Source organism: Porites lutea, chromosome 2, assembly GCF_958299795.1.
Source record: "Porites lutea chromosome 2, jaPorLute2.1, whole genome shotgun sequence".
NCBI lineage: Eukaryota > Metazoa > Cnidaria > Anthozoa > Scleractinia > Poritidae > Porites > Porites lutea.
The window spans coordinates 10,065,076-10,080,070 of record NC_133202.1 but is presented as its reverse complement, the minus strand read 5'-3'; the positions used below and the strand labels follow the sequence as shown (position 1 = coordinate 10,080,070).

Below are 14,995 nucleotides of genomic sequence, written 5' to 3'. Positions count from 1 at the left end.
GACGTTGGAACCGGGCGGTCTCTTTAAACATTATGATCAGCACAAAGTTCAGCCCTTGAAAATTTCGTTTATAGTTCAAATGGATGCCTTAAGCCTTATATTTATTAATGGCTCAGTTTATCCAAGAAATTACCAACCGTCAAAGGACACTCCAGGTGGATATCCAGCCAAAACGTTTTTCCAGATTGTGTGTGGAATATGACGTTACATCGAGGAAAAGAGTGAGAAAGCTGTATTTTAATCCTCTTGATACTTCGGACAAAAAGTACAGTGGTGTTACCTTCTGTGGCACTTGTCATTACCTGTTTTTATACTTTGATACTGTTACATTTAATGTTAGCAGTAAATAAGCTTGCTCTAAAGTGTATTGCAAATCTTTGGACTCAAGGCTTGGTAGAAAACGTGTAACTAAGATGTTACTGGAAGTTTCACGTTGCAGTCATGCAAAACATCGGCAAAAAAATTTCCAAAAAGGTGTGATGCACGTGCAAAGTACCTTTTTACTGATTAGACCTATTGTTGTTTTTTTTTCACCTTTCTCGTAACCTTAACCGCTTAGAATTGCACGATTTTATATTTTCTTTTATAGTATGTTTAAGTGCAGTAGTATTGTAAGTATTCGCAACCATTATTCGCCCAAATCTAGACTATGTAACCTCCTGTAAACCCCTATAACCCTTTGTAACCCCTTGTAACCCCTTGTAGCCCTTTGTAACCCCCGTAACCCTTTGTAGCCCCCAGTAACCCCTTGTAACCCTATGTAACCCCCTGTAATCCTTTGTAACCCGTTGTAACCCTTCGTAACCCCTTGTAACCCTTTGTAACCCCCTTTAACCCCTTGTAACCTCTTGCAACCCTTTTTAACCTTTTGTAACCCCCTCTAACCCTTTTTAATCCTTTGTAACCCCTTAGTAGCCCCTTGTAACTTTATGTAACCCCCTATAACCCGTAGTAATACCCTGTAACCGTTTGTAACCCTTTGTAACCCCTTGTAACCCTTTATAACCCCCTTCAACCACTTGTAACCCCCTGTAACCCTTTGTAACTCCCTGTAACCCCTTGTAACCCTTTTGTAACCCCCAGCAACCCTTCGTTACTCTATGTAACCCTCTTTAACCCCTTGTAACCCCCTGTAACCCTCTGTAACCCCTTGTAACCCTTTGTAACCCCTTGTAACCGTTTATAACCCCCCGTAACCCTTTGTAATCTCTCGAATTCTTTTGTAACCCCTTGTAACCCTTTGTAACCCGCTGTAACCTGTTGTAACCCACTGTAACCCTCTCTAACCCGTTGTAACCCTTTGTAACCCCCTTTAACCCCTTGTAACCTTACGTAACCCCCTGTAACCCTTTGTAACCCCTTGTAACCCCCTTGTAACCCTTTGTAACCCCTTTTAACCCTTTGTAACCCCCTGTAACCCCTTGTAACCCCCTATTACCCTTTGTAACCCCTTGTAACCCTTTGTAACCCCCTGTAACCCTTTGTAACCTCCTGTAACGCTTTGTAACCCTTTTTAACCCCTAGTCGCCCCTTGTAACCCTATGTAACCCCCTGTAACCCCTTGTAACCCCTGTAACCCCCTGTAATGCCTTGTAACCCCTGTAACCCTTTGTAACCCATTCTAACCCTATGTAACCCCCTGTAACCCCTTGTAACCCCTTGTAATCCTTTGTAACCCGTTGTTACCTTTTATAACCCCTTGTAACCCTATGTAACTTCCGGTAACCCCTTGTAACCTCTTGTAACCCGTTTTCTTTTTTCAAGGCATTCCAATATATGTTTTGCTATTAGTTTTTGTATTTTAGGATTTCCGCTAGAGGGCGTTTATTATAGAAACATGAATATTTTGTTAGGTGACATTCTGGTTATTTTATTCTATATCCTTTTACCAAATAATCTAGTAACGAACATCTTTTTTTCTGGTAAGGAGGGCATATATTTAGAAAATGGTATTCGTCCTCCATTTCTATCTTACAAATTGGGCAAATTCTTTCTGCAGGTTTCTTAAACGGTCTCGAATAACGTCCTGTCTCTATGGCTAATTTGTGGTTGCTAATTAAGTCGCAGTTTTGTATCCCTGTATCCCTTTGTAATCCCCTATAACCCCTTGTATTCCCCTGTAACCCGTTGTAACCCCCTGTCATCCCCTTGTAACCCTTTGTACCTCTTCAGTGTAACCCCATGTTACCCCCTGTTATCCCCTTGTAACTCCTTGTAACCCTCTGTTACCCCCTGTAACTCCGAGTAACCCCTTGTAACCTCTGTAATCCTTTGTAATTTTCTGTACTCTCTTGTAACTCTTTGTAACCTTCTGTAACCCCTTGTAATTGTAACCCCCGGTAACCCCGTGTAACCCCCTGTAACCCTTTGTAACTTCCTGTAACCCCCTGTATTCTGCTGGACCCTTTGTATCCTCCTGTGTCCCCTTGCAACCTTCTTTAACTTCTTCTAACCCCCTCTAGTATGTTTAAGTCAGTAGTATTGTAAGTGTTCGTAACCATTGTTCGCCTAATTCTAGAGTACGTTTTCTCCGCCTGTATGGCTAAACATACCTGAATTTTTGGCTTCTAAGATCGAGAGTAATGAAAGAAAGGCGATGCGTATCATTTTTCCTAGATTTAATTACAACGAGGCGTTTCCGCACCTTCTCTCACTATGTTAACTGAGACACGAGTCCACCTAAGACTACACAACGAAAATCACCCGTTACACTTTATTCTTCTTAAACGGGAGGAAATCCAGAAGAGCTCTGGGTCGAGACTGATTTTGCATCTTGATCAAAAAGCCCTTTGTATGGGCTGTAAACAGCTTTGTGGTAAGTTGTAGATGTTGATAGCTCGTCAGTTACTAGAAAACCGCTCTATTAGCTTGAAAACACGATTTTCGGCAAAATTTTAGAGGCGAGTGGGTTAACAACGGGTAGTCCAGACGGTAGTGTGTGTCAACAACATGGACAAAATCGGATCGATCGGAGTTAGGCTAATGAGAGTCGACGATAATATATCGGAATAGAGAGTAATTTTAAAATATATAATATTTCAAATATATAATATCTTTACCATTATCTCTTTGCGTATTGACTTGTCCTGGTTTATTTTCTCCTAGACATTTCTCTGTTTCTTATCGAATATGACACTCTTACGAGCCGCCACATTAAAAAACTCTATTGTCGAACTAACATTTTTAAACTTTAAGAAACAGCTTAGAAGTCAAAATGTAACGAAACAAAGCTAACATTCCTTTAACTGAACGTCTTCTTGTCGGTTCTGGGGGGGGGGGGGGGGGGTGGGGGGGGCTTAAGTGTGGTTACTTACGAGTGCTAAACTCGACAAAATGCCACTTGAACCGCTAGGACCCTGGTAACCCATTTTTAAACCCCTTGTAAGTCTCTTTATAAGCCCCCTGTAACCCCTTCTATTCCCTGGAACCTCCTGTAACAACTTGTAACCTCTTGTTACCCACTGTAACCCCTTATAACCTCCTGTAACTCCCTTTACCCCTTGTCACTTATTTTAATTCCTTGTAACACCTTGTAACTCGAACTCTACGGCAAGAACTGGATGAAATGAACGGCCTACTGAAATTGCGAAATCATTCTCGATCTGTCCAAGAATACTGAAACAACAACAAAAAAACAACGTTGATTTGCGTCGACAGCTGCCGATTTTGCTATGTAATTCTGGGTTGAAGAAATACTTATTTACTTATTTAAAATCCAGAACATGCTTTTACAACCCTCTACAACTGCAATTTTTCCCGTCCTTGACGGATGAGCCGATCTGCTCGTTTCCAGTGAAATCTGAGTAAAATCCTCTGTGTAGTTATATTCGGATAGGAAACTACGTGCGTGTCAAAAGCTCGGGGGTGGCCCCGGGGTTGGCAAATGTCCGACCCCCGAGCAGCACAAAATTTACAAATGCCCCGCAGTTGTCCGTGGGGGACTGGGCGCAGGTGAACATTGACTGATGCATTTTTTTCCGACGAATATAACCTGAAATCAGGCTCAATTTTCGTTTCGCTCTGTAAATAACATTCCGGCGGGCAAGGTGAAAGGAACTGACAACTGTTAAAATTGGGCCTGATCTCTGGTTAGGACGAATAAGACCGTTGCTAGAAAGAGAACCATCTGACGTTTCAATAATTTGGGATAATGCGCTTTGAACCAATTTAGAACCGATTAATGAAAGCAAAAATTTATTTATCTACAAAGATAAGAAGTTCACGGCTTGTTTGGCTAACGCAGGATCCCGAATAATCTTGGGGATAAAATACAAAAAGGAGGAGGGAGTGTGTTCAAATATCAACGGGGCGTTTCTTTCACAGACTTTTCACAGCAATAGATCTTCGGTTTAGCCTGCGTGGCAGGCGCAAAAAGAAAAGGGAGAAAAGGGCGCCCTTTTTCCCTTCCTCTCCATCCGCTACCCTTTTCGACGCCTGCTACGCAGGCTATCTTCCGTTGTACTTTAGGATCATCCCTCAGGCTGTAGTGAGGTAGGAGACCCGGGTGGGGTCAGTTTGTGGTCAATAAGTACTTCTCGGTCATGCTGTTAACCAAGTACTTATAACATACACAACACTCACGTAAACGGGTTGTTTTTAGTGTACAATTGATTTAATGTGACCAAAGAGTTATCTTGAAAACTTTATTAACAATTCCAAGGGTTAGAAATAATTATCTATTTTTCAAAACTATTATTACTGTTTTTTTAATTGCAATGCAAACAACTCAGTTTAGCCACAGTGGACTTAAGGTGTCTGTCCACTTAAATCTGTGATTGTGATGATAGCCTGAATTTCAGACTGCCTCAGCGAGTATGGGACTTGAAGGGATGTCTGAAATTCAGGCTATGATGGTGACTTACAAAAGTATATTGATAGAGCGCACACTTGAAGTAATATAAAGCACAATAATGCTCACATTTCGAACCAGCAATAACCAGGGGCACATTTCTCTTAAACCCCAGTTATCATTATTTTAACAATTTTCTGGGCTCTGAGTCAACATTAAAGAACCTAAACTGGTTGTTCACAGGTCTTTGTATCTGTGACTTTTGTTTATACTTTTATCTTTATAATCTAAAACCTCAGTCTAAAAGCATTATGCACTTGGACAAATACTAAAATACAGTAATAGTATAGGAAAGCAATTAGTAGTACATGTACTTTCTAATAATGCTGTTAACATTTTAGTTTTATTCATATTAATAACAAAATTTTAACTTTAGTTTTTCGATTTTCAGCCTCTCTGCTATTTTGCTGTTAATTTTTGCACTTAACGAAGTTTGATCCAACCACTCCTTGTGGACAAACTCCAACCAAATTTGTTTCTTATTTAATAAGAGCACCCCAGTCTACTAGTGTTTTGCTAATATTATTTAAGTTGACATGTCACGCAATTCTTTAACCCTTTAAATCCCACAATCCAGATACAAATTCTCCAAACTGACCTCCATACGTTTCTGTAAAGAATTTGTTGTGAGAATTTGACAAACGATCAACACATTTTCTAGAGGGAGAACCTTTCCTCTTGATTATACACAGCTACTTCCAGAAATGGTGCCGAAAAAAGTGCACGTTGGTTTTGAGTGCACTGTTCTTCAAAGAAAATTGAAAGAATGGCACAGCAGGCCACGGACATATGTTTGCGAGTGCTAAAGAAGAAGTAACAATAGTAGGTTCGACAGCTACAGTCGTTAGGAACAGTGTATTGATCATAAATTATCTCATATTACCTTTTGGAATTGTTGTGTGCACATTTTTTTTCTGACAACTCTTCTCAAAATAGCTGTACATTGACATTGCTAAGAGAAAGTTGACATTGGAAACTCTTAGGACTTACAAGGGTAAAGTCCAAAACTACTACCGTATATAAAATCTCTACTGTACAAAAAACCTACAGTATGGACCTTGAAAATAGAGACCTATGGTGCCCGTATTAAAAAAATGTTTAACTGCAAAATTATAACATACAATATAAACATGAATGTTTTGGTTCTTGTTATGTAATGAAGGAGGAAGAAAAAAAAAAGACTCTAAAAAAATTAATTATTATGGTAATTTTCAATATGGTAACTTTGAACCCTTTTACTTCTAGACTGGCAAGCTATGGTGAGATTATTTGTCATTACCTTTTGCCTGTGTTGATAAAAACCTATAGCGTTACCATTCAAATGGCACCTCTTCACCAGTACTTTTACATGGTACTGTTTACTTCTTATGATTTTACAAAAAGAAATTTAGGTTTTTGGATGATTTTTTGGGCTACTAAGAAGAAATAAAGAACTCAGTGCTGAACCCTTTAAGTTCCAATATCCACAGACAAATTCTCTAGACTGAACTCCATACATTTTCTTTAAGAATAAGTTGAGAGAATTTGATAAAAGATCAAACAACTCTTATCTTTAAAAAAGGTGATCATGTTATTAACTCTCAAAACCTTTTCTCTTGTTGATTTTATTGACTTTGTTAGGAGAAAATGTATGTTGATCACTCTGGAGACTTTAATAAGGGTTAAACTTAGTAACCGTTTCCTTTATTCACAGCTCATTATATTCATGGAGAGACATTGATAAAAGTGAGTTAGTTGGGCTTGTTCCACTAAAGTATGTCGTTTCAGTGTATTTTAGTTTGCATGCAAAAACATGCTGTTTTTTGTTCTTCACCTTTATCAGATAGTCATTATGGCTCTCCTTCAATTGAACTGACAGTCAGTGTACAGTAGTAGCAGCTCCTGATTAGATTAAGAATACCAGCAACAAAGGCTCCAATCCACACCACATAGATACCTATTACAATCAAAGCAGTGATCAATGTATTAGAGTTTTATTCTTCTTTCAATATACACACTAAAGAACGCTAGCAGAGCTAGCCTACACAGACATAAACAAAACAGTGTTTGTTGGAAAATGCCACGTTCTGCTGCAGTCAACTCTGGCTATAACGAACACCTTTGGGGCTGGCAATAAATGGCCATCTTAGACAGATGTCCATCTTACAGAGAGTCAAATAAAAAAACTAGTAAAGCAAGGCAGGAACCAACTCAAGGTGCCCATTTTAGCAAGGTGTCCATTTTATAGAGGTGTCCAATAACAGAGAGTTGACTGTAATCTCTTTTAAAGTGTCATGATGAATTTTACTTCATTACAAGTGTAGTTATTGCTTTAGAGTTTGAAGAACAGCCACACTGGTTTTCCAGTGGTAAGAGTTTATTGGCTGAACCCCTGAAAACCAATCTGTGGCAGGATTGGCTCAGTTGATAGAGCGCTTGATTGCAGAGCGGGAAGTCGCGAGTTTGATTCCTGTAGCTCGACCAATACTCTGGGTCTTAAAATAACTGGGAAATGGAGGTACTGCCTTTGCCCTGCAAACAGCTAGACCTTTGCGTGGCTCAGATGACCATGTAAAATGGCGGCCCCATCTCCAGTAGTGTCCCCAATATTATTAGTACTTTCAGGCAACAGGTAAATACATTATATATTTTCAATGTATCTCTGTTAAAAATAATGGAGACAAAGAAAATATGCAAAAAGTGAAAAAAAGAGAATTTTATGTTGGGTAGCTTGAAATAGTCATCCGACTAGCAAATCTGAGGCCGATGGCACACTCATTATTTTTACCCCTGTCTTCATCAGCGCTCCACTGTATAGGTACTTAAAGCTACTAAAAGCTACAAGGAGAGGAAAGAAGATGAAAGGAGGACTTGAGGTCACACCTGGAATTAGAACTCGGGACCTACCACACAGAAGGCCGCCCACTAACCAACTTCGCTAATCTTGAAAGATGAAAGTGTACGTGATTATGGGGGAGGGTTATGTTAGTCCTTACCTCCTGATTTTTCAGCCAAGTCTAGCGTCCCTACAGTCACCCCAATTCCAGCAGCTAAAAATATGAACCCAATGACGGCGAATATCATAGCACGTGTCTTGGCAAAACGAGGCCCAACAGATGATCTGAGGTAGAGAGAAATAAAAATTACCACTTGAAAAACTGTAAACCAATTATAATGGTGATAGAAATCCAGACTTGTACAATTGAATATCAACAACAATATTAGTTCATCTGTCAGTGATCAAAATAGAGATATCTTCCAAATTCCTTACAAGAAAATAATAATTATTTTTATTATTCATTAGAAATATTTCTCAGTTTCTGACTGCCTGAAATCCCAAGCATAATTCATCATAACCAGCTATTGTTGACTAAACTTGGAAGAATTTCGCGAGATGTTAAAAATGACGTCAACAATAAAGAAAAACTGCCAGATTATTGAGCAGTTAACCGAGAAGACCTAGGGCTGAGGTTGAGTTGTTTTGCTAGTGGGTACAAAAATGGCGGAACATTTCACTTGCTTCATGAGGAAGAATTAGGCAAACTACTGGCTAAAAACATAGCAAGAACATGCACTATCAAAGTTGAACTTAACATGGAAGGAGATAAGCATGACTGTTTCAGCTTGTTTTTAAACTACAAATTATTTTGAATGAGTAATAAAACATATTGTCTGAAGAATTATGGGGATCTCGAGGACATCATCAGCCGAAGCCTCTCCACAATTCTTCAGAATGATGATACTCAGTCTCATTCGATAATTGTTAAATAATTATTTTACTCACATTCGTCGGCAATGAGGGCATCTAGCCAGGTGATTTGTTGTGTGAAACTGGTGAAGTGAATAATAGAAAAAGTAAAATTAAGCCATTTAATGTAACAAAAATAAATGATTTTTTCCACATATAATTATCTTTGTGTAGACATGCTAGCATACATATTTCTCTTGAAAAATTTCAAGTCCACTTCTGTTATTAAACATAATAGGACCGACAGAAATGTTGTATCCTTAGTAACCGCATTTTAAATTTCAGTTATAATCAGCATACCGTTGTAATCTACAGCTGTACCATTAGGCTATTATTTTTATCTGAAGAGTGTTAAACCATTGTGTAGTATGAAACTTTATGGTAATAAAATGCCTAGAGTCAAATCTTCAGTTGATAAAATATTATACTTCTGGTAATGAGTCTGTCATAAATTAATGAATACAAAGATTTATCAAGCTACAAGGCTAGTACAAAGCCATGCTTTACAGCACATAGATGTCTGCTTGCCACTGGGAGACCAGAAAATTTCAAAATGCTCCAGGAACCCTCTTTTCACAGGCTGAGAGCTATGGGCTTTCTTTATTATTAATTTTTTTTTCAGGGCACATTGATCTTATAGATGTAAATGAATGGCAATTCCTTGCGGCTGTTTAAAAGATTATGCCACTAAGAAACCTTGATATAAAAGTTAGTACAGCAGCAGAGTTATTTCTTTAAAACATTAATTTACTACATAATTTAACAAAATTTGTTCTTAGGATTTTTCCAAAAAAATGAAGTTAAGAGTTCCATGTGGATTTTTAACTTTTAAAACATTTTAAAAAAATATTTTGGCAGAATATGGGCTAAGGAGTTGTATCTAACATACATGTACATGCGTGCAGAAGAGTTTGAACATACCACAAAGATTTCATTACAGTGGCCACAAGTGACTCGAAACTGGGTAGTATGCACAGAGGGCAAAGTCACTGTTGCAGGCACACTTGGAGCTGGAGCAAGATTTATTATTCGCTTGCTGAAAGATTAAAAGGAAAATGATAATATTATTAATAATACCTAAATGGACCTTTCCACAGTTTGTTCCACAGATTGCGACTAGTTAGCGAAAATGGATGCAGCATGGAGGAGTGTTCAGCATGTCGGGCATGCAATCCAGTGGAGCCAGGATTAAGTCCCCCCTCAAACTCCTATCTGGATTTGTTTCTCAGTCATCCCATGTTTAAATCTCACGTCCTTTTTGCAGATAATGTACAAAATGTATTTACTTGAATAAGCACTGCCCACGATTAAGCCCCGCATTTGGGAGAAAAAAGAAAATAAGCACTGCCCAAAAATAAGCACCGCAGCCCTGATATAATCAAATCAAAAGACATCAATTTTATTGCCCCTTATCAGTAATCAAGTCCAACTTTCAATAACTTTCAAATAAGCACCGCCCTGGAATAAGCACTGCTCTTGAGCACCGCAGAGCTTATTAGAGTAGATACGGTACCCAACTTCTTGCACCCTGCCACTGACTTTGGGTATTTACTGAGGCCCTCTTAAAGGGGGTTAATGTCCCTGGTCTGAATTGTTAATACAGTCATTTCCCATTTTTAGGAGACAGCAATGTCGTCGTGGGTATTATCCCATCTTTATGTTGTTTGTCCCCATTTTATCTAGTCTTGTATGTTGCTGTTTCAAGGCCATGTTGCTTGTTGGAATTTTACCCTAACAGGGCCTCTTTACAAGAGTGACCAACATCAATTTTCTCCTAACAACATCGGCAGATCATCAAGAGTATTGGTTATGAGAATTATTAAACTGATTACCAAATGGAGAATGCTTTAATCTTAAACCATATTCTCTCAACTTTTCTTAAAAGAAATGTATGGAGATCAGTCTGGAGAATTTGAATGTGGATCTTGGGGCTTAAAGGGTTCATCAGGACTGTAAGGTTGCCTGTAAACTGGCTGGAAAAGCTACTGTAAGAGCACTTCCACCATAAACAAAGCTGTTCCTTCACCTTGTAACCTTTTTTCTTAAAAAAAAAAAATATTGCATGTCTATCGACATTCTGAGCACTGAGAACAAGTTGATGTTAATAGGTACTCACCAGTTGGCTCTTGGACAAGATATTCTAACAGAAGAGACTTTGCATGTGAGCAGGGCATTACAAGGACATCGTATGTACTTCTTGCCAGCAGGTGGAGGTTTTATAGGCTATAAAAGAGTTCAGAATCAAAGTTTTAAGCATTAACATTTATCACAAAGTACAAGTGTCCTGGCACGGCAAATATCTGTAGCTAGTCTAGGTGGGCCAAGAATGATACGAAAAGAAAATAACTGCAATTAAATTAAGGTAAAAAAAAAACATAGAAAGCAAGAGAGATTCATCAGTTTTCAAACAAATATGGAGCGGTTTACTAATTGCAAAAATTATTATAATCTTACGAAGAAAAACATATGAAAAAGATGCATTTAAAACTATAAGGAGGAAAAGAAAGTAAAACATTAGCTTGCTGTATTATGGGCAGGATTACAAAAAAATTGGTTCTGCTTTTTTCATTTTAGGAATAATTTCATCTCTTTCATTATAAGATTTGCCAGTCTCCAGTATATCAAGCAATGACGCACAAATATTAAATTTGAATTTGTGTTTTAAAAGTGTGCACAACTTGGTCAGTATCTCATTCCATAATTTGGCACCAAGTCTCGAGAAAGAGTTTTTTGGGATTTCAAGATTCGATTCTTTATATAAAAGTTTTGAGATGTACAGTTTTAGATGACCTAGTGCCGTATGAATGAACACGAGAAAGTGGAAGGAACAATTCCTGAATGTTTGTTGGTACTAAGTTGTTTCTCACATCAGACATTGTTTCTGCTAGTAGCTGATAATAGAGAAAGTTAATTGGTAATATTTTTCTATTGATAAAGAGAGGAATGGCATGATCACGTGGTTTAGCAAAGTGAATAAAGCGAAGAGCACGTTTCTGAAGGACTAGAAGTTTGTTTAGTTGTGACTTGCTTGCTTGACCCCATGCAATTAGACCGTATTGAAGATAGGGTGCTATCAGAGAGTGACAAATGAAAATAAGTGTGCTAAAGGGAACAAAAATAATAAATGTCGCAGTTTCGATAATAGCCCAACACTTCTACTGATTTTTAAAAGAACTGTGTCAATGTGGTTATTCCAAGAAAGTTTGTAGTCCATCAGAACCCCTAAATATTTAACAAACTCTCTACACTCTAATGTGATTTTTTAATGTCTTTTTTAAATGTGAGTTTTTTGGCTCCCTTCACAACATTGTGTAGGAGTAAACAGTTTGGGGATAACCCTTCATCATTTTTTTTAGAGGTCAAGAATTTGTTCTTTTAATTTTGAAGCTGTGGGAGTATGCCATGTTCTCTTTCCACAAAGTTGAAAGTTTTGCCCATTCCATAAACAAGCTATGACAGCAATCAACAGAATTCTTTCCCCTTAAGGTGTTTGACATTATCAAAACTTGGGAAATGACAACAGTCTGCAATTTATATAATATTATAAGTGGGAATGTCTGATAGAAATTTGAATTTTTACAGTAAAACTAAAAGTTCCTGCATGTGTACTTACCGTGGCCTCTTGACAGTTTCCACACTTTACCACACGCTGATGTTCCCTTCCTCTTATGTAGATAAGCTGTTGACAAACACGGCAGACCACTGACGGTTCAGTGTTCACTGAAAACGGAGGGGTATACGGTGGTGGCATCTCAGAATAGGCTGGTGGGGGTGTACTGGGAGCAGGAGGAGCTGTGCCTGGAAAGAAAAGAAAATTTTAAGTCACCCTGTCAACAGAGCCTTTTTCTGTTTAAGCTCGAGAAAGACTGTTTGATCCTGTTTGATCCTTTTTGAGCATGTGCTACATACTGCTAGGACACAGTTACCTACTCAGGTCTAATAGCCATGTGCTTGGTACAGACATCTCAGTTATAGCCATCAGTTTATCAATAAATGGATGCTGCACTACTGTAGAAAAACCAGTTTGAAGAGAGAAAACAAGATTGACAGAATGGTGTGAACTTCAGAATTTCTGGTTTTCCTGTGTAAATGTAAGTAGCCAAGTATTCCACCTTCTAGGGCTACAATCCTGGACAAAACTACTTGAGAAAATGTTTTCATGAATGCGCACTACCTAATGCAACAAATCTATTTCCAAATCAACGGCTTTGCTTAAAGAAAACTCCCTCCCCCAGTTCAAAGTTGCTTCCTACAAATGCTTAGGGATCCAGCTTTCTTTTGAAGACCCAACAACACAGCTTCCAGGGGGAGGGGGGGAGGGAAAAATCGGTCGGCTACGAAGTTTAGAAAAAATGACCCCCAAGTATGCAATTTTCTCAACAGTTTTGTCCAAGATTGTAGCTACTTGCTAGGGTTCTGAATGAATGACTAACATTTCAAAATGAGAACAAATTTTACCTACAACCTAATAAACATCGATACCATGTAAAACTGAAAATTGCACTTTGTAGTCCCTAACGTTTAGAAACTGTAATTTGTGAAAGCCATCCAAACATTCAGAGTTGGATCAAACTTGAAGTGTCAATTTTGGCACACCAAATTACAAACACATGGCACACTGGAGTCACTGCTGCAATTTTCATGACCTGGCTGGATTTTACCAGTTACTTGTGGTTATCAAGAGACACATAACTACAGCTGTACACCTATAAAAGTTTGCTACTGTACTACATGTAGGAATGTGGACAGTCATTAATCTTATACACATATCATTTTCCACATTAAATAACACAGCTTTTTAGTTCTCTTTCACGGAGTATTTATTTAAGTTGTTTCTCCACAAAACCAATATCATGCTATTCACTTTGTATAGATGGGAAGCACGTACAGAATAAGTACACCATACAAAATATTACTAAATTCTTGAATTTATGTGAAAAAGCATGTTAACCATAATTTCCACAGACTAACAAAAACATATCAACAGTTAAATAAACACGTTCAGTGTATGAAGTTTGAAATATAATTTTTTTCATCTGTGAAGAAACACGGAAACCTGTGCATTCAACCCAAACAGTGACATAAAAATAATGTACAGGCTGTACTTGCTAGTAAAAACCAACTTTGGAATGAATTTCAAGAGACAAACACATATACTACTAAATAATAAAAAACTACGAAGGACTAATATCTGCCCCATGTAACTTTTTAATATAAATAAGATTGAAATACAAGATTGTCGTATCAACGCACGTCGTGACGATAAAATCACGAACTTCCAGGCTCGCACTGCAAGTTTTATCTCGCGCTTTCCACTACGGGCACAGGAAAAGCTGTTCCACAATATAAGACGGGACGTGATTGTTTGAAAAACCGCTGTGTTAATCTCTTTAATGATATAAAAACAACTTTGCAGGCTAAAAACAACGATAGCTAAGCTATTAAGCCTACAAGTTTCACTCGATCTGGAGCGAAACCTATGCGAATGTGTTATAACATTCGATCACACAACATTTAGTGGACATTTACCCAAAGTAGTAAAAAAATTGCACTACTTTCTTCATATTCTTTCCTTTCAATAATTTAACGAGCAGAAGGGTAGAAGAAATTGACGCAAAACGCTAGGTTCCAAACTGTACATATGTCGCAACATAAACACTGAAGCGATCGATCAGGCGATAGGGAAAGTTTTCTCCAAATCAACGAAGTAAACTTTAACTTATCGTGATAAAAAAAATTACTTACTTGCTACAAATGGAGGAGGAGGTCCCAGGTTTACCGGTTGATCCTCTTGTTCCTGTAACAGAGGCGCATTTTCGCTTGAATCTGGTTCCAAAGGAGCGGAATGTTCCGCAGATACACTGTCCGCCATGTTTGAAGTTGGTTTGGAGCTCGAGATCGTCATTCGGGTCATGTGACGGAAGTGTTCAAAAGTATGACGTCATTGCAGCGTTAGATTGATCAGATGACCCTCAAAAACCCCTTCGATACTGCTTACCTTTTTAAGAACTTGTTTTACAGAAATATAAAGATTTATGAAAAAGCTTTTCCGAGAGGCGATGATTGACACCTTTCACCTACTTGTCTTTCTTTAAAATCTACCTTTCCGAAAAAGATAGGAATGAAATCAGTGGTCGGTCCCAGCAGTCTATTTTTTACAAAACACGCGGATTACGAAAATGAAAAATGCCTTAAAATCAAGGTCTATATTTATATTTCACTCTCAAAACTACAAATGGATACCCTTTTTTAACTTTCACTTGCCGTTATGAAAAACTGAGAAAAGTGCCACCTTTTCTCATGAAAAGGCGGATATTTTTTGAATTTGTCTTCGATATAAAGTGAACCAACGTTCTAAAGCAGTGGTCGGTTACGGCAATTCTACTTTTTACCAAAAACGGGGATTACGAAAATGAAAA

At 38.1% G+C, this 14,995-nt stretch overlaps 1 protein-coding gene across 1 annotated transcript; it reads right to left on the bottom strand.

Moving 5' to 3' along the window:
• Positions 1-4,590: 4,590 nt before the first annotated feature.
• On the bottom strand, positions 4,591-14,480 carry LOC140927682 (type I phosphatidylinositol 4,5-bisphosphate 4-phosphatase-A-like). The gene is made up of 7 exons (XM_073377355.1): positions 14,322-14,480; positions 12,190-12,374; positions 10,693-10,799; positions 9,498-9,612; positions 8,613-8,659; positions 7,825-7,949; positions 4,591-6,785 (listed from the first exon to the last, which is right to left on the bottom strand). Exons 1-7 carry the CDS (start codon positions 14,446-14,448, stop codon positions 6,679-6,681), a joined length of 813 nt encoding a protein of 270 aa, XP_073233456.1. The 5' UTR covers positions 14,449-14,480; the 3' UTR covers positions 4,591-6,678.
• Positions 14,481-14,995: the final 515 nt, after the last annotated feature.